Consider the following 19,922-nt stretch of genomic DNA (forward strand, 5'->3'; position numbering starts at 1 on the left):
CTTGAAGGCCTTCCATGAGACTAGAAACATAAATATGATTTATTTCTATAATCAGTGGTTTTCAGTTCTCCAAGACTAGACACATCCCACAGGTTTGAGAGGTGGGTAGTCGCACCATCTCTGTGAAACCCCCCACATTCTTGCGCACAAAGAGGGGCTGTAGGATGAGTGGGGACAATGCTGGATGGAGGGGTTAAGACCTGGTCTCAGCTCCAGGGCTCAGCACCCACTGTGCCAACATTGATGTTTGAGCCTCAGCCACAAGGAAGAGAGGCTGAACTGTTAGGTCCTTGTGAGTCCAAAATACAATTATTTTATGAAGTTTTTCAAGTTTTTATTATGGTCATGAGGCATCCAGTCCCATCACTTCATGGCAAATAGATGGGGAAAGAGTGGAAACAGTGGCTGACTTTATTTTTCTGGGCTCCAAAATCACTGCAGATGGTGATTGCAGCCATGAAATTAAAAGATTCTTACTCCTTGGAAGGAAAGTTATGACCAACCTAGACAGTATATTAAAAAGCAGAGACATTACTTTGCCAACAAAGGTCCGTCTAGTCAAGGTTATGGTTTTTCCAGTGGTCATGTATGGATGTAAGAGTTGGACTAAATAGAGCTGCCTTATGATCCAGCAATCCCACTGCTGGGCATACACACTGAGGAAACCAGAAGGGAAAGAGACACGTGTACCCCAATGTTCATCGCAGCACTGTTTATAATAGCCAGGACATGGAAGCAACCTAGATGTCCATCAGCAGATGAATGGATAAGAAAGCTGTGGTACATATACACAATGGAGTATTACTCAGCCATTAAAAAGAATACATTTGAATCAGTTCTAATGAGGTGGATGAAACTGGAGCCTATTATACAGAGTGAAGTAAGCCAGAAAGAAAAACACCAATACAGTATACTAACGCATATATATGGAATTTAGAAAGATGCTAACAATAACCCTGTGTACGAGACAGCAAAAGAGACACTGATGTATAGAACAGTCTTATGGACTCTGTGGGAGAGGGAGAGGGTGGGAAGATTTGGGAGAATGGCATTGAAACATGTATAATATCATATATGAAACGAGTTGCCAGTCCAGGTTCAATGCACGATACTGGATGCTTGGGGCTGGTGCACTGGGACCACCCAAAGGGATGGTATGGGGAGGGAAGAGGGAGGAGGGTTCAGGATGGGGAACACATGTATACCTGTGGCAGATTCATTTTGATATTTGGCAAAACTAATACAATTTGTAAAGTTTAAAAATAAAATAAAATAAAAAAAAAAAAAAAAGAAAGCTGAGCACCAAATAATTGATGCTTTTGAACTGTGGTGTTGGAGAAGACTCTTGAGAGTCCCTTGGACTGCAAGGAGATCCAACCAGTCCATCCTAAAGGAGATCAGTCCTAGATGTTCATTGGAAGGACTGATGTTGAAGCTGAAACTCCAATACTTTGGCCTCCTGATGCGAAGAGCTGACTCATCAGAAAAGACCCTGACTCTGGGAAAGATTGAAGGCAGGAGGAAAAGGGGACAACAGAGGATGAGCTTGTTGGAAGGCATCACCGACTCAATGGACATGAGTTTGGGTGAACTCCAGGAGTTGGTGATGGACAGGGAGGCCTGACGTGCTGCGGTTCATGGGGTCGCAAAGAGTCAGACGCAACTGAGAGACTGAACTGAACTGAGTTGCTCCAGAGTGCTTGACTCTGACCGGTGGACGCCCTGAAAGCTGTGTTCCATGCTGCGTTAGTGAGGGTGTGGGGCTTCTGAGTGAACCACAGCATCTGGGATGCACACTTGGATTGTTCCACCCAGAAAGGAACTCAGTGCTGGGAATTCACTCTTGAATTTCTCTGAATTTCACGTTCAGGAGCAAGAATAGAACATTCTTGATTTATTTTGTGCTTTCCTTTTGATGTGTGATAGATATTCAGATGACAATTCAGGTAATATGACCCATGCCTCTGAGTTTTCTCCCCTAAACTCAGTCTTATTTCCTTGTTTTATTTTTATAACAATAATTCTTTTCTTTTATACAGGAAATTTTGAGAGGCATTTGGGTCACTTGATTTCAAGATAACCTAACAGAAAGGTCCTTGTTTAGCTGAAATATTTGCTCATTTGAGCCACTTCATTTTCATGAGCCTAAATTTCCCAAGTATCAACTTCCCACATCATGACTTGCAGACGTTCTAGGAAGCCTACAGCCAAAGCACAGGGTGGAATATTTAGCAAAGAATATAAAAGAAAAATAAAATAAATCAGCTTTTATTGTACTTATGCTTTCAAAAAGCCAGAGATATGCAGCATACTATATTTTGATGCTAACGTGCTGCTTTGAGGGGGAAAACATGAAATTATTAATGATGTTAATATAAGTTATCTGAATGTCATATTGTATTTTGGTATTTTGGTTCAAAATCAAAATTATAGCCATCACAATAGTTAAATATATCAGAGGAACATTCACTTGCAAAGCTATATAATGATAAATGTTTTTATTTCTTTTTGTAACTGGCTAGTGGTGATTTTGTGGATCCTTTCTCTTAAGATTAGGATTTCAGTCACATTCTGGTCTCCTCTAGAGGTCGGTTCATGAAGTCTTGAATAGCCTGGTGCAAAGGAAGCCATTTTTTGATGGACATTTTCAGAGCTGTAATCCAGCTGTGGAAGTAATAGTACAGGACAATTCATTAAAAAATTGTTCTCTAGGGACATGAAATGTTACAAAGTCTTTTGATTTATTTTACAGCTGTTTCTCTTGGATATTTACTTTGAAATTAATATAGTAACCAGGATCCTCATGTTTTGGATTGAACAAAAAGGTAAAACACCAGAAGAGAAATATGCAGTGATAACTATGAAGTAAAGTTAATATAAATAACCCGGCCAGAAGAGCGTATACCAAAGCTACGGGCCTTTTAAAATCATTACTAGTATTTTACTGTTTCTCTCTAAAGTTTGGTTGATCAAATGTACAGTGATCAAACATTGCTGTTAGGGCCAAATAGTCCTTCATCACGTTGTGGAAGCTAATGCAAACTCTAGTTAAATCTCCCCTCTCATCTTCTCCATTCCTTTCACTTTCTTGGATAATATATTATAAAATTTGCCCATATAATGTTTATTCTAAAAGTGGTTAATAGGCATTATTTTTTAAAAAATGGTTTGAGTCAGATAGCTTATGCAGTGGGAGTTAAGGGGAGTCACCCAGGATTCCTTTTAGCAGTATGTCTCGGAAACACTGAATTAATATACTCTCAGATTCTCTGAGATTGATAGAAATCTCTGAATATGATTTCTATCATTTCCTAGACTTATTTTACTACTTTTTGCGAGTGGGCTATCTTTTGGAACCAGAGTCCCCAAAACCATACTTAGACTGTCGCCCTTCTACTTTGAAATATTTCTTTAATGACTTAATATTGCTTCCTCTTTATAGTACCCACTCATGGATTTGGCAGTGAGATCTAACTAGTTAACTTTCTCTCTTCGAGAAGCTGTAAATTTTATCAGCTGGGAGTTAACTTTGTTTCATTGGCCCTTTTTCTAATATGCCTGCTAAAGCTCGCCTTCAAAGGACAATCTTAATCTGCCACCAGATTATACAGCACAAGTCTGAGGAAGATCTTGGGAAATATCTAGCAATTCTCTAGTCATTGTTCTGCCATCTAGCCCTTGCTTAGGGGTTAGTGGGACAGGAAGGTTACATAATGGGGGAAGGCCTAAGAAGGTCCTTTTTCCCTTTTCCAAATGGTTACTTGCTGGAGATTCCTAAAATTCTACTTTGGGAGTTTTATCTCTTTGGGTTGAAACAATGAATCTTGTTCTTCCAAATGGCCCTGAAAGCTTTCCCCCGTCCTTTGTTGTAATAAGTCACTATAAACTTCTTGATTAGATCCCTTTTATCCAGACAGCTGGAAGACAGTGTCTGGATGGTCACCATCAGTTGAGGGTAGGAATGGGAGACAGTGAACACGAGTGTCTAGGGGCTTGCAGTTAGGTCAGGCAGACTTGGGTGATGAAGGAAGGTCCTCCAAGTGCCTGCTCTGCTTCTTGGTTTTGTCTCTGTTAGCTTTCCTGCTGGTTTTTTTCAGCATCATTATGAAACAAGTGCCCGTTTGTGCATACCAAGTTGGATACTGAACGTATCCGTTTAGATGGATAAGTCCTATGCCCTTCAACTACTTATAACAAAACTGAACATCTGACCAGATGGACATATCAATAAGAGTTAAGTGAAATGTGGTGAAACAGCCAATCTGTGAATTGAAAAATTAATATTTTATTTAATAATAAATTAATATTTACAGGTTATAGTGTTAGTGAATTTTTTATATTGAAGCCTGAGTTAGCTTGGGGGGAACTATGGACTCCTTTTTCATTAAAAAAATTACTTCTAGAAGAATCATCTTCTGTATATTGAAAGAAAAAAATCCTGAGGAATATTAACTATAGGAACAATGCAAAGAAAGGGGAATATTTAGTAGAAGATGTTGAGCTGAGGTTGGAAAATGAATACAAAGGTTTTCTTAGAAAGCTCTTGTCAGGACCGACAAAGAAGAAATACACAGACTTGACTTACCGTTGATTTTCTGTCTTATTTTCTGCACAGAAATAGAAAGTCTTAAATTCTTCTGATGGAGGCTTGAGTTCAATTACTGATTGGTTGACACTAAGGGTCTGCTCATTCACCCTGTATCCTTGTAGATAAAGGCCACCTACAGAGGGTGAAAGGACAAAGCAAGTGAGGAGAATAAGGAAAGAGTAAAGTGGAGAAAAATTCTGACACGGTGTCAAGAAAATTTTGTCTCCAAATGAAACTCTAGTTCAGGTGTCTCATTTAACAGATGAAGAAACGAGACTCCAAAAAATATATCATTTAAGGTTATCCATTAATTATTAATGGCAAGACGGGAACAAAGTTTGGATTTCCTGTTCTTTTCATTTTTACAGTCTTTTCATTACATGTTCAATATTTAGCTTCGTGTTACTGTGGGCCTAACGTAGCTTTTTTTTTAGTGTGTTCCTGAAGGACACATTTTGAAATACATATCTTGGTATCGAAGATTGACACCTACAAAATTACATTAGAGGAAAAATTAAATAGTATCTGCTTGGACAGAACCATTAAGGCATTCTGAGGAGTAACGAAGATTGCCAGAGGTTTCTATGACCAACATAGATTCTCACCTTTGTGCAAATGCAAAGCACTTCTAAAATATGAACGCACAGGGTGATATGAGGGAACCAACTTGAATTAAAATGAGAATAAATGACCGGTTTTACAAGATAATTTCTTTCCCGTGGTCCTTTGACTCTATCTTAGCAGTTATATATTGCTTGGCCAGAATTTTGTTTACATTATTTAGGAGTTGGGGTTGGAGGGGGAAGACATCAGTCTAGGAGAAGGTGCTGAAAAGTCAAAACACTTGAGCTTTGTTTATGGTGTCTTGATGTTCTGCCTGAATCTCATGCAGATACTCTAGGTCATATCATTAATAGCAATGATTAGATTTTAATTCCCTTTCTCGTGATTGCTAACTCTTGTTCTCACTCCCCAAACCCCACCACTCCAGAAGCCACTTTAGTGAGCTATGGTCTGTGCTTGCTCAGTAGTGGCCGATTCTTTGCAACTCCATGGACTGTAGCCCACCTGGCTCCTCTCTTGTCCATGTAATTTTCCAGGCAAGAATACTGGAGTGGGTTGCCCTTTCCTCCTGCAAGGGATCTTTCTGACCCAGGGATCCAACCAGTGTCTCCTGCATTGGCAGGCAGATTCTTTACCACTGAGCCATCTGAGAAGCCTGCTTCGTGTACTATACTAACAAAGAAAATGCCAAAATGCAACTTGGACTTCTGCTACACTACAGGGTAAACATTCTATGCTGGTATAAGGAACCGTGAAAGGAAAATTTGACTCATTTTTGGTTTTCTTTTGGCTACACGTGATACCAACATACACTGTCATAAAGTCACACATTTTTCTTTTTTAAACAGAATGTGTGGCTTTTGGACTTTGAAATTGTTTACTTTATAGAGGGAGTTTAGATGCAATGTTAAAGTCTTTTAAAATTTTTATTTTAAGAGTCCATTTTAGAACTAACCTCTAGGAAAGCATTCATTTCAGAAATGGCTAGTTTTTTCTTTTAGTAGGACCCAGTCTATCAGTGTTTACCGAACTCAGAGAATAACTTCTTTCTTTGAGCTAGATAGACATAAAACTTTACTGAGATATTATTTACACACCACAATATTTGTCTATTGAAAGTGTACAGTCACTGACTTTTAGTTTGTTTATGAAGTTGTGCAACCATCACCATAACCTAATCTTGGAACATTGAGTTACCGCCCCAAAAAGAAACTCCATACCCATGCTCACTCCCCATCTGTTTCCCCATGCTAACCCTAGGCAATCCTAACTGACTTCCTGTCTCTATAGATTTCTTTTTCCTGAGACACTTAATATAAATGGAGTTATACAGCATGTGACCTTTTGTGACTGGCTTATTTCACTTGGCCAGTTTTCAAGGCTCACTCATGTTGTATCATATATTGTACTCCATTTCTTTTTGTTGTTAAATGATATTTCATTGTGGGGATACACAGCATTTTATTTATCCATTTGTTACTTTGGACATTTGAGCTTTCCTCCATTTTTTAGCTATTATGAATAATATTGTTAGGAATATCCATGTGCGCGTTTTTCCATAGATGTGTTTGGGGATATATACTAGATGTAGAATAAGCAATCTGTTAGATATTTCAGGACTATAGGAAACCTAAGGAGATATCTGAGGGTTATTTTGCTGTTTTAATTCTCTGCTCCAAACAGAAGCACATGGCATTTTTATTATGTACTGGTTTTACCTTCTTCCTGCTTATATTTCCTTTTCTCATATGTCTGAGCAGATAAGAATACCTTCCTCCATCCCTATCCGTTCTGAGAATAAACAGACAGCCATGTCCAAAGGTGTCTGCTACAAACAGGAAAGTTTCTGACCCCTTTGCTAACCAGTTATAGGGTAGGAATGATCAGCATAAAAGTCATCCAGTTATAACCGCATTGCCCCATTTTAAGTGACCTCATTGGGCTGGTCATGATCATTCATTGGGTGGCAGCAATAAATAACAAGCTAACACAATGTTTGCACAGAGATTTCTCATAAGAATTATATATTTGTTGCAATAATGTAAAATATATCTGAGAAGTGCATATAGACCTTGATGTGATTTATTTAACGATAATGGGATGGGGAGGGAGGGGCAGGATGGCGAACACATGTACACCCATGGCTGATTCATGTGAATGTATGGCAAAAACCACCACAATATTGTAAAGTAATTAGCGTCCAATTAAAACAAATTAAAAATAAAAACAATAATAGTTAACAGTCACAATTTGTTCCAGCTCTTGCTAGAGAGAGATAAAAAGAAAAAAAAATCATGTGTACAGTGAATGACAAGGGACTTCAGGTCTAGGAAGAGGCATTTGACTAAAAGGCTTCTGGAATTATCACAGTGTTTTTTCAGCATTAGCAGGCATACGCCAGCCAGTCATACATATTGTTAAAGTACTAGCAGTTTCCTTAACGGTGAGAAAAGACCTCAGGAATCTAACTGACTGGGGCTATTTTTCCAACTCCCAAGATATACATCTGAGGCATATTTAGCTGAAAGTAAAATGTGGGACTAGGGCATCCCAGGTGGCTCAGTGATAAAGAATCCATATGCCAATTCAGGAAACATGAGTTCGACCCCTGGGTCAGGAAGATCCCCTGGAGCAGGAAATGGCAACCCACTCCAGTATTCTTAACTGGGAAATATAAGGACAGAGGAGCCTGGTGGGCTACAGCCCATGGGGTCGCAAAAGAGTTGGACACGATTTAGCAACTAAATGACAAAAACTGTGGGACTAGCATCTAACAGGGTTAGAAACTCCGTGGAAAACCTGTTAGACGCTAGGGTTGCCAGCATGGCTCTCAAGGCTTCTCTTTCCCCTCACTTCACTGTTATCTCCTCCCTGTCTCCTCTTTTTTGTCCTCTGTATTCTCTTAGCATCTCAAGTGACTGTCACAAGGACTAAGTCATGCCCCCAACACTACTTGCGTGCATGTTGTCACTTCAACGTGTCCAATTCTTTGTGACCCTATGGACTGTAGCCCGCCAGCCTCCTCTGTCCATGGGATTCTCCAGGCAAGAATCCTGGAATGGATTGCCATGCGCTCCTGCAGGGGATCTTCCCGATCCAGGGATCAAGCTCACATCTCCTGCGTTGCAGGCGGATTCTTTACCACCAAGTCACCAGGGAAGCCCCCTGGCCCCAACACTATGGATACCTTCAGAAAGAAGAAATATCATATGAAGTCTCCCAGATTAGCTAATGAAGAACATAAATCAATGGAATAAATAAATAATAAAATAAATGAAATAAAACAGTAAAGTAACTGAGAGGCTACAGCCAAGGGACAATGTTATTAAGACTTAGCCTTCTTACAAAGAAGGCATATTACAAAGGCATATTATCATGCTTATTCATGATAGAAAGTAAAGAACCTTCCTTGAATACTCTGTTTCTAAGATTCTGAACACAGAAATTGACCATTTAAACAGGCATGTATGCAGAGAGTTTCTGTACGTTAGTATTTTTCCAAACTTTTTGGGCTGTGATCTAAAGATGTAATAAATATAGACCTCTACATGTTTTAATGCAATTAAACCAAAAGTTTGTGAAACATTGAGATGTACCATGATATTTTCTATTATATTAAATTTTATTGTTTTTTAGAATTGTTTAGGGCTTCCCTGGTGACTCAGACAGAAAAGAGTCCACCTGCAATGCAGGAGACCCAGGTTTGATCCCTGGGTTGGGAAGATCCCCTGGAGAAGGCAATGGCAACCCACTCCAGTGTTCTTGCCTGGAGAATCCCATGGACAGAGGAGTCTGGCGGGCTACAGTCCATGGAGCTGCAAAGACTCAGACATGACAGAGCAACTTTCACTTTGATGTCATTGTGTTTTAAATACTGGTCACAACTTACTACATTGATTGAGTGACTCAGTAATCACGCATACAGGATCAAAGCCTGCATTTTGATAAATACTGCTATAAATGGTAATCAAGGCCTGCTTCAAGGTTATGACCTTCAGAGGGCTGGGGAACTAGGAATCAAACCAGGGTAGGAGGTGCAAGAGCCAAGTGGAGCTTGAAAAATAAAGGTAAAGACGGAATCATAGATCAGACCAGCACAAAGTCATTTCTTTAGTGGCATCTAAAAGAAAATGAGCATTAGAACTCTGTGTAATCTTTATTAGTATAATAAAAATTTATACTCCCTGCATATAAAATGACTAAGCTAAACTAAACATTTTAGTGCATGTGGTGTTCATGGTACAATGTGGTTTCAGCCATTCTCAATAAATTCCTTTGCTGTCCTCCTAACTCCTGTGGTTACTGTGCTAAACAGTTGGACTGGGTGGACCTTGTCCATCAGGATCAGTGCGCTAATGCTCAGAGTGCAGCATTACTGACGGAGTGCGAGGACTACTTTTAGAAGACTAATTTCCATCAGGGAGTGCTACGTGCAGAGCATTTAAGCACAGGAGTTAGGTAGCGTTTGTTCGCAGTTTGTCTCTGTCACTGAATAGCTGGTTGACCAAAGGCACGTCAACTTCTCCAAGCCCTAGTTTCTTACTTGCAATGGGCCAACAGCCGTGGATGTCTTGCAAATATTAGTTTTAGATAATAGAAGTAGAGAGCTTATCCAAGTTCTGGACACACAGGAAACATTCAAACATAAAATCCACTTGAGCAGTATGATCCAGTCCTCTGGGGGGAAGAAAATGTGGTTTGCCAGGGCAGTGACTTTTTGTGAGCAGTGGAGAGGGGCATATTTATTTTGGGAATCTCCCACTGGAAATTTGGATTCACCTGAATCCTATCTCAAGTTTCATTGGGTGGGACCACTGGCTGTGAGCCTCAGGTCATGATCGCAGTCAGGATGTACAGGAAGATGGAAAAGGACTCTTAGAAAAAGGATATAAACTTCAATTTAAAGTTCAAGTCTAGGGAAGGGTAAACTACTTCGGAAAAAGTAGGGTAAGCAGCGGATTAACCTTGGGAGAGCTTCCAGCTGGACCCAGCAGCTGTCAGGGTGGGAGTGGGCAGGGTGGGGGGAGTTGGTAGCCATAAAGTACTCCTCCCGGAACAAGGTGCATGCTCAGGCATTTTTTATTCCAGGAAGAGTAGAGTCATTAAAGACCCGAAATCACAGGCCTCTGTTTTATAACCTGGCCTAGATACAAAATTTCTGTTGGAATTTCTGTAAGGAGCATTATTTCATATGTGAAATAATTTGGGCTAGAAATTAAGGATGGGATATTCGAGAAGTAAGGCTGGGAAAGAATGAATGGCTTTGGATTAAATATTTTTATTAGTCACACATGAAATATTTTCAAGAGAAAAAACTTAAAAATAGGTAGAAATTGGTTGTTTTCTTCCAGCTGAAAAGAGTATGATACGGCCCAAAGCCCAGGCATCTGGTGGCCTGAGTGCTGGTTTTTGCCTTTGAATCACCTTTACAATCTTGTCTGTCCTGCTGTTGAATGAGGGGATGGTTCTTCATGGGAATAATGACCAACTGAGTCCCTTTGGTGGTTTATTTGTTTATTCATTAAGCATATGTAAAATCGAGTCATCTCTGAGTGCATAATCCCTTAGAAGAGATAAAATGGCCAACTAGAGACAAAATACAAAATAGAGAGCGATAAGTGTTGCAAGATAGGTGAGCACAGAAGCCCAGGAAATGGAGATGCTTTGTTTGCTTAGGACCATCTGGGATTGTTGTCTAGCAGAGATGGCCAGTGTTTGAATACACGTTTGGAAGACAGGTAGTATCTGGACAATGTATGTTGGGGAATCAGTAGGTAGAGAATATTTCAGGGTAAGGAACTAACACAAGCAAAGACATGGGGTCAGAAAAATGTCCAAGAGGTGGGGTACGCTCAGCAGGTAGAAGGTGACCGTGTCTGGGGAGAATGCAGGGTGTTTTAACACAGGAGTGGAAGAGAAAGCCAGAAAGAAGGGGTTGGGGACAAAGTGCAAGGCCATAGAGGGCTCTGGCTGCAACCAAGGCTCTGAAAAGATGTGGGAAATAATAAGAGTGAAATACAAGGAAACGTTTCACATTTCACTCTTTGCTTTTTCTTTTGTTGCTGTAACTTAGGCTCCCTTGAGCTCATGCTTAGTCGTGTCTGACTCTTTGTGACCCCATGGACTGCAACCCACCAGGCTTTTCCATCCATGGGGTTTTCCAGGCAAGAGTACTGGAGTGGGGTGCCATTTTCTACTCCAGGGGATCTTCCCAACCCAGGGATCAAACCCACGTCTCTTGTGTCTCCTGCATTGGCAGGCAGATTCTTTACCACTGTCCCTCCTGGGAAGCCTCTAACTTAGGCTACCTGGGTTTGAATTTTGTCTTCACCATTTACTAGCTAAGGGAACATGGGCAAATGATTTAACCTTGCTAAGTATCAGTTTCCAAACTTGTAGGTGGGATAATAACTTATTTATAGGATTGTCATAGAAATTAAATGAAATAATAAGTAAAAACACTTATTAGAGTGGTGAGTACAAAAGGTTTTGTACTCACTTTACTGTTATTATTTTTAGGCCGTTTATTAGTAGCCGTTTTCCAGCTGTCCAACGAGGATTCTTCTGAATAGGGCCTTCTCTGACCTTTCAGAATAAGGGCTATCATTCCCATTTCAAACTCTTGGAATCAGTTAACAGTCTCCGGGCCCCAGGGGTTTGGAAGCCCTTGGTTAACATGGAGTAATATGAACGATCAAACCTAAACATTCACTTTGTATCTATGGAAACAATCTCTTGAAAGTGAACTTCATTGATTTGCTGATTAAAATGGTTCAGACTTTTGCAGTGATATTTTATAATGAAAGCTCCAGTCGATGACTACTTCAGAGGCTTGGTTTGTTTGCCTTTATTCTCATCCTGGTACCAGGTACTTGGAGCCATGAATTTGGGTCTCATAGGAACAGTCTGTCTTGTAAATGCTTAGGCATGCCGGCTACTTCCTAATAGTTGGTTAATATTCTGGGTTATGTTTTAATACTGTCAAAGTGAAAGAGTATGTTAGTAAAGGAGATTTATTGTTCATCCTGAGTGATGAGAAAAGGACCACAGAGTGAGGCTCAGTTTGTACCTCTTTACCCTTCCAAGAAGGGGACATCGTCACCCACTTGGCATGACTTTCTAGCTTAATTAAACAGAGGCATTTATGCTAAAAATGGAGGGGAGGCGGGAAGGAAATTAAATGACCAAGATTCTGGATCTTCACTACTCATCATTATTTAGGGATTATTCATTTGCGAAAAAAGTCCAACTGCAAATAAAACACCAGTAATCTTTTTGTCAAAAATTTTAAGAAGATAAATAATCTTTCTTATCATGAATAATTATTTTACTGCTAAGTTGTATTGTTTACATATTCATTTTGTATGTATGGCCTGTAATATATTAAAAGTGAAAGTGAAAGTTGCTCAGTCATGTCTGACTCTTTGTGACCCCATAGACTGTTGTCCATGGAATTCTCCAGGCCAGAATACTGGAGTGGGTAGCATTTTCCTTCTCCAGGGGATCCTCCCAACCCAGGGACTGAACCCAGGTCTTCCGCATTGCAGGCAAATTCTTTACCAGCTGGAGTCACAAGGGCAGCCCAATATATTACAATGTATAATATTAATATATATAATTTAATGAATACATTTTATATAGAAAGAGCTTTTTGTATAGAGTACTTTATATAGAGAGCGTAAATAACTCTAATGGCAATCACTTCATTTAATCTTCCAATGTGCACTGTGTACCGTGCTAAGTTGCTTCAGCCGTGTCTGACTCTGTGTGACCTCATGGATTGTAGCCCACCAGGCTCCTCAGTCCACAGGATGCTCCAGGCAAGAGTACTGGAGTAGGTTGCCATTTCCTTCTCCAGGGGATCTTCCTGACCCAGAGATTGAACCCGTATCTCTTAAGTCTCCTTCAATGGCAGGTGGGTTCTTTACCTCTAGCGCCACCTGGGAAGCTTAGTCTTCACCACAGTCCTGTGAAATAGATTGCTGCTTCCATTTTATAAATGAGGAAACTAAGTTTCAGGAACTTGAGTAACTTATTCAGGGAAAATTGATAATCAGTGCTCTTTTTATTACTCACTTGTCTGAGATTAGGAACACTATCAGAAAAGAGTAGAGTCACTACACAAGAGAACTACTGGCATTGATTCTGAATGCCATAAAAAAATGAAGGGGCTTATTTTTCACTTTTCCAGGCAGTAAGAGCATGGGGTTAGGGGTTCAGGGAGCTTCCCTAGTAGCTCAGTTGGTAAAGAATCCATCTGCAATGCAGGAGAACCCGGTTTGATTCCTGGGTTGGGAAGTTCCCCTGGAGAAGGGGTAGGCTACCCACTCCAGTATTCTTGGGCTTCCCTGGTGGCTCAGACAGTAAAGAACCTGCCTGCCATGTGGGAGACATGGGTTTAATCCCTGGGTTGGGAAGATCCCCCGGAGGAGGGTATGGCAGCCCACTCTACTGTTCTGGCCTGGAGAATCCCGTGGACAGAGGAGCCTGGTGGGCTACAGTCCATAGGGTGGCAAAGAGTCAGACACGACTGAGTGACTAAGCCCAGCACAGCACAGGGGTTCAGGCTCTGGAGTTACATTGCCTGTGTTCAGATCTCAGCTTTATTGCTTACTACACATGATCTTGTCAAGTTGTGTAGACTTTCCAGCCAATTTTTCTATCTGTAAAATGAGAATAAGAATAGTACCCTTTCTCCAGAAGATAAATGTGAACTAATTTACACAGCATAAAGTTTGGTAAAAGCTCTGTGAGGCTGAGGCAGCTTTACTGTCACGACTGTAAAAGTTGACTCCGTACCTGAGGCCTGGGTGGAGCGGATGCTGGCATAGAAGTACAAGCAGCCGTCCTTCAGGATGCAGTAGTGCTGCATCCACACGTCTGTGCTCCCGTCCAGCCGGTGCAGAAGGCCCAGGCACTCTGGGTTCTTGATAGCCAGGGGCGGGAGGCTACTGTTGTGCAGGGTAACGTCTTCCCAGACATGGTTCTGCAGGGGTGGCACCAAAGAATCACCTGAGGGGCCATCCTGCCCCAGCAATCCCTGCCTCCCGGAGCCAGTGACATCAGCACCAAGACCGACTTCAGAGAAGCCCCTGTGCTAAGCGGTCCCATTGCTAAGGCAATCTGCACATCTGAGAAATGAGCCAGACAATCTGAACCTATCCAGTGGCCACAGAGAACTTTCCCTTTTCATGTCCGTAGGTATCCCCTTTCTTTGGCTTCTATTCTATCATGAGGAGATTAAAAGAATATCGGTGAGGTATAGAAAGAAAAATGGGGATCTCAGCAAAGACTATTGTTTAAAGGTCCATCTCTAAGTGCCGGGCCTCAGAGAGCTATTTTACTTACCAGTGGGATGTCCTTCTAGCCCTGTTCCTGGTATGTCCACCATGACTAATTGCAGGCCCTGGTTCATGATTTACGTTATCTAGCACTCCTATTTGGAGAGGGCAATGGCACCCCACTCCAGTACTCTTGCCTGGAAAACCCCATGGACGGGGAGCCTGGTGGGCTGCAGTCCATGGGGTCGCACAGAGTCGGGCATGACTGAAGTGACTTAGCAGCAGCAGCAGCAGCCTCCTATTTGTGCCAAGGAACAAGGGAAATGCCCCAGGCCAGATCAGGCCCGAGGCTCACATGGTCAGTGGTGGGGAAGGCCCACGATAAATCAGGATCCTCTGCCCTGGAGAGGTGGACGTCCACAGGCCTGAGCCAGTGGCAGGCTCTTCCTGGGAACTTGACCTGAGGCTGGGGGTGTGATGCTTCATCATCAGAACCGCTTGCTGGGAGCTAGCTGGGTTCTTTCACTTGGTTTCATTTTTGTTCTTTAGTTTTAACCAGGCAGTGCAGAAGATTTCAGAATGCAGAGCTGGCAGAATTGTTTGCTGTGAATTGGGAGCCTGCTGGGAGTTTGGGTATTTCCTTTTCACTCTGCTGCAGACACTCCAAGTGCATTAGCAGAATAGATCCCTCTTGAAAGTACCGAGGCTCGTTACAGTGATGCATCAGAGAGATGCGCGAGTGTACTGAGTGTTGTGTTTCAGGTAAAATGAAACACAAGTCCTGCTGTTTGTCATCTGAGGATAATGCTGGTGATTATTTTGAAAGGACAGATACAGGGCACAGGGTAGTACATTAAGCTCAGACCACCCAAATTTTCTGGAATATACAAAAACCAAAATACGTAGAGAAGATAATTGATAGTAAATGCCTTTTTCTTCTGCTTCCTTTTGTGAGGAAATGAGCATATTTAAATGAAATGTGTGACCTTGTTAGAAATTGTATCTACGGCACAAAAGTGAAACAATTGAATATGGAAGCAGTTTCTTTGCTCTTGACCAGGTCCTAGCTCAAAAAGAAGAGTATCAAATGCCTTGGGGGCTGAAGTGATGACTCACATGTTGATGTTACGAAGTTATCTATCAGTTTGTGTGTCAAGCCTAAATTAAAAATTCTATTACTTCAAGGCCAGGAATCATGAATAGGCAGGAACAATGAAAGCTGACCTAATACGTCTTCAGAATAAGGATAGGAATATAAAGCACTACATTTCTAAACATAAGACACGTTTCCCAATAAGCTGCTTGGCCAAGAGCACTGTCCCAAGCTACCCCTGCGCCCTTGTTCTCAGAGACTGAGAAGAAAAGCATAGGAGTGGTCTTGCCTCAAGGGAATACACTCAACTGTTTTGTATCAAACAGCAATTCCACCCTGGTTGGGACTACCCGCCGAGCTCACCGAGAGGAACAGCATCCAAACCCTGAAAACCAAAAGAACAAGCACCTCCATAAAACCTAAGCGGCAAGTCCTATTGACCGGAAATCCCCTTTCCCAGCGTTTAGGGTGGATCTGAGACGTTCTGGGCTGGACGGGATGCCCAACTGGAGAATTCCCCCTCAGGGAAGAGCGGAGTGAAGGCATAGATGGATGGCAAGGACTCCTTACCTGGTGGACAGGGTGGGCTGCTTTGTCCATTGCTTCCAGCCACCTGAAAGAGAGATGAGAGGTGCTTTTCTCAGGGAACGTGCTAAGTGTACTCCAGGGGGCCTTGTTTTCTCCCTGGACAGAAGAGTCCTGAGACTCACATATGTTTCGTGACTCTAAATTCATGGTTGAAGAGAGGCATATTCTTACAAAACTGGTGTTACTAGGTGCCAAAATCCCACACCTACCAGGCATATTTAAGATAAATTATTCTCATCCTTCTCCTTTGCTATAATTAGTGCTTAAGGGAAAATGTACTCACTATTTTACTACAGTACGTGAATTTAACACCAGCAGGCCTGATAACAACTGTAAAGCCCTATTAGTCAATGGAAAGACTGGTAAACGGCCACTGCCCTATCCACCTGCCAAGTGTTCCTTAGACCGAGTGACCACTGTTAGTGCTCTGGTGTCTCTACTAGAGGACTGAACTTTCTTCATCTTGTCTCCTTAGCCAGATAGATATCAGCCTATCTATTCCACCCTATCTTGCCAATCTTTTTCAAGCTTCTTTTAAACCCTGTAACTTCCAATCAAAGTGTACTGCAAGCTTGATATAATCCCTCTGCCCATCTCTGCTCCATTTCCTCTTGTGTGTGTGTATCTGATGCTATACCATACCACTCATACACTCCTTGCTCATCCCCACGTCCAGAAATTTTCCTTCCCCACCCTAGATTCCTGTGCCACTTTGTCTTCCCCTATCTCACTACTCAATTTCTGTTTTGCAATAAAAATACTAGGATAAATGTCCTATCTTCTTGTTGCAGAGCTTTTTTTGAAGGCAAAAATTGATGCTTCATCATTCTAACAGTTCTTAGAGATTTAAAAACAGCGTCTTGGACATATTAGCTACCCAATAAATATCTTCCCCATGAATTGAAATACAATTACGTTGCTGTCCTCATGTTTCCCTGTTTGTCCTTTAAAGAAAAATATGCATTTCAGCACACACTGTTCCACAAACAGAGACAGTATATCCTTTGCCTAAAAGGTTTCAGACCTAAGGCTGTCTTTACAAATGGAGTCCAAATTCTCATAAAGAGATATGACATCCTTCTAAACACTGTTGACCCATTTTTCAGCCATTGACTCCCTCACCCCATTCCATGCCACCCCTCCCCGTAAAGTAGCAGTACATAGACCACAGTTCTGAGCTGACTCACTGGATTGACCCATGATCTCCACTTCCACAGGGCCACACTGAATAATGACCATAAGCTGTTGAATGCTTAGAGCTCGTGGGCCACCCTCTTAGAATGCCTTCACATTTTGACCCTCAAACTGGGTGATATGCTTACAAATTGTCAACTGTGTTAATTCCCCCAGGAACTTATATTGTGACAATGATGATGATGAATTTTGCTCATTTCACTGTTAAATTGTAACCCTACTTTTAATACATTATTTCTATTCCTCTGACTAACCATCCGATTAGCTTAAATATATGAATCTTGTAACTTCTGGGGAAGCCAGATGTGACCTGCGGCAGTAGTGAGCTGTTTTAGAAAACTTAGAGAACTAAGGTAATTAAGTTAGACGATACATCTATTTTTTTTGAGATTCCGTTAGGAAAAAACTGGCAGAAATATGAAAAACTCAACTTGTCATACACAAGAAAAATATAGTTTATTGACTTGTGCTGTGAGTTTTCTGTTCCCTTTCCTGTTTCCAACCCCAAGGCTCTGTCAGGTTGCTGTTGAAGATGCATTCCCCCACTCCGAGTGAAACTAGTAAGATAAAAGAATAATCAATTACCTTTTGAATTCTTGGTTTGAAGTTGCGCAGAGGCAAAAAGTTCTATTTCCAGACTGAGGCACACAGTTAAACACAAATGGTTTTCCCAAGCTGCTATCAATGCCAACTTCTGCACCTTCTAATTTTATTACCTCTAGAGGCGAGCATTTTCCTTCATCCTGTAATTGATAAGGAAGAGGTTCAGCGCAGGCACTGCAGCTAAGCAGATAAGGGAGAAAATGAGAGTGGAAAGGAGGACTAAAGTTATTTTTCTGAATTGATTGTTCTGAAATGAAAATAAAACCAAAATGAGCTTTTGTAGATTATGCTGTCTGTGATATATTACATCAAACTCCAAATTTCCCACATCCTTTTTGAATCGCCTCTATTAATATGCATTTCATTTATGCCAACTTGGGAGAGTATCATTAATCATTCATATCTATTTTTCCCCATCAGAAAAAAGAATATAAAAAGAAATTGATATTACAAAATATATGTATTTGGTAGTATCTAGTTAGTGTCTATACTTAGCCTATATTCCATACTTATTGTGTGTTATGCCCTCTTCTAATATCTTTACATCTATTAATTTATTAATAGATTTATTGTCACAAATGCTCATCATTACTTTTATTATCTTTTTTTTTTTTTTTTTTAGCAAGTCAGGAAACTTGCAAAGTTTAGAGAGAACTTGCAGCATAGAGTGAATAAAGAATACTTTTCTAAAAATAACAGTAGTTTGAAACTTGTATGCAAAACTGAAATCAGTTTATAGGTAAATATTTTGCTATTTGTATTTATTTTACAATTATATGTCAAAATATTGTCTGTGTCAAATTTCCTTTGAGTCTGTTTGCAATCAATTGCTACCCTTACCCTTCCAATCACAGGCAGTCACAGATCTGTTTTCCATCTGTACAAACTTGTCATTTCTAGACATTTTACACAAGTAGAATCATATCCTCTACGGTCTTCTTTCTCTTAGTGTGATGTTCTCAAGTTGCATCCACACTGCAGTTCTCAGTAGTATGTCATTCTTTTTTATTGCTGAGCTATATTCTACTTTACGGATATGCCTCATTTAGTATATGCATTCACGAGGTGATGGGGAGTCTTCTTTCCAGTTTTGGGCTAATTCAAATAATGCTGCTATGAAAACTTGTGTGCAGGTCTTTGGGCATATGCTTTCATTCTCTTTGGTAGATTACTAAGAGGGACACTGCTGAGCCATATGCTAATTTTATCTTTAACTTTTTCCAAAGTGGCTGTACCGTTTTACACTCCTACCAGCAGTGTATGAATGTTCCAGGTTTTCCATACCCTCACCAATAGCCTGTACTGCTTGTCTATTTGATAACAGGCATCCTACTGAGTGTATAGTGGTATTTCCTAGTGGTTTTAACTTGCATATTACTAATGATTGTTGATGCAGAACACCAACTAGCCCAAAGGTTCTTAACCAATTTTAGGTGACGACTTCCTTTTGAGATGCTGATGAAAACTCAACACCTCTCCACAAACCAAAATACGTAAATGTGTAGATGTGAATTTATACACACATGGGAAAAATTTCTTGCAACTCACAGGGGGTAGATGCAAAGATATTCTCCAACTAAAAGTAATATCTCTTATTTGTATGGCACTTTAGTTTATAAAACATTTTCATTTACCCTGTCTTTTTTATTCTTCACAACTACTCTGTAAAGCAGGAAGCTAATGTTATCCCCATTTTCTAGAAGAAGAAATAGAGTTTCAATGAGATGTCCCAAGGTTATATAGAAACAGGATTTAAGCACTGGTTTTCTGGCTATGTCTTCCACACTGTATCTTTCACACATCTGGCTTTTTGGGCCATGGCTCTTAGAGTCAGCAGTTGAAAGCTGCAATATTTATGTTTTAGGAGACAGAATATTTCCTAAAGCCATGAGCTTTCCTGGAATACAGACAGAGATCTAAAATTTTGCTCTGTTTTAGTAAGTAGAAAGAAAGTAGCACATCTTATAACAATTGTATATGGCCAAGAATATGACATTAGAAACCAGGAGAA

General features: G+C 40.7%; 1 protein-coding gene across 2 annotated transcripts in view; it reads right to left on the bottom strand.

The window, feature by feature from the left end:
* Positions 1 to 2,252: 2,252 nt before the first annotated feature.
* The window catches only part of LOC109561150 (uncharacterized), a 126,288-nt gene continuing 108,618 nt past the window's right edge, over positions 2,253 to 19,922 (bottom strand). For both annotated transcript variants that reach the window (XM_070794103.1, XM_070794102.1), the window contains exons 9-13: positions 17,894 to 18,051; positions 16,097 to 16,139; positions 13,952 to 14,138; positions 4,586 to 4,721; positions 2,253 to 2,664 (exon numbers count right to left, since the gene is read on the bottom strand). In XM_070794103.1, the coding sequence (XP_070650204.1) occupies positions 2,565 to 2,664; positions 4,586 to 4,721; positions 13,952 to 14,138; positions 16,097 to 16,139; positions 17,894 to 18,051 (624 nt within the window). In that variant the 3' untranslated portion in view covers positions 2,253 to 2,564. The remainder of the gene's footprint in view (positions 2,665 to 4,585; positions 4,722 to 13,951; positions 14,139 to 16,096; positions 16,140 to 17,893; positions 18,052 to 19,922) is intronic.

Source organism: Bos indicus, chromosome 7 (assembly GCF_029378745.1).
Source record: "Bos indicus isolate NIAB-ARS_2022 breed Sahiwal x Tharparkar chromosome 7, NIAB-ARS_B.indTharparkar_mat_pri_1.0, whole genome shotgun sequence".
In the NCBI taxonomy this organism is placed as follows: Eukaryota; Metazoa; Chordata; class Mammalia; order Artiodactyla; family Bovidae; genus Bos; species Bos indicus.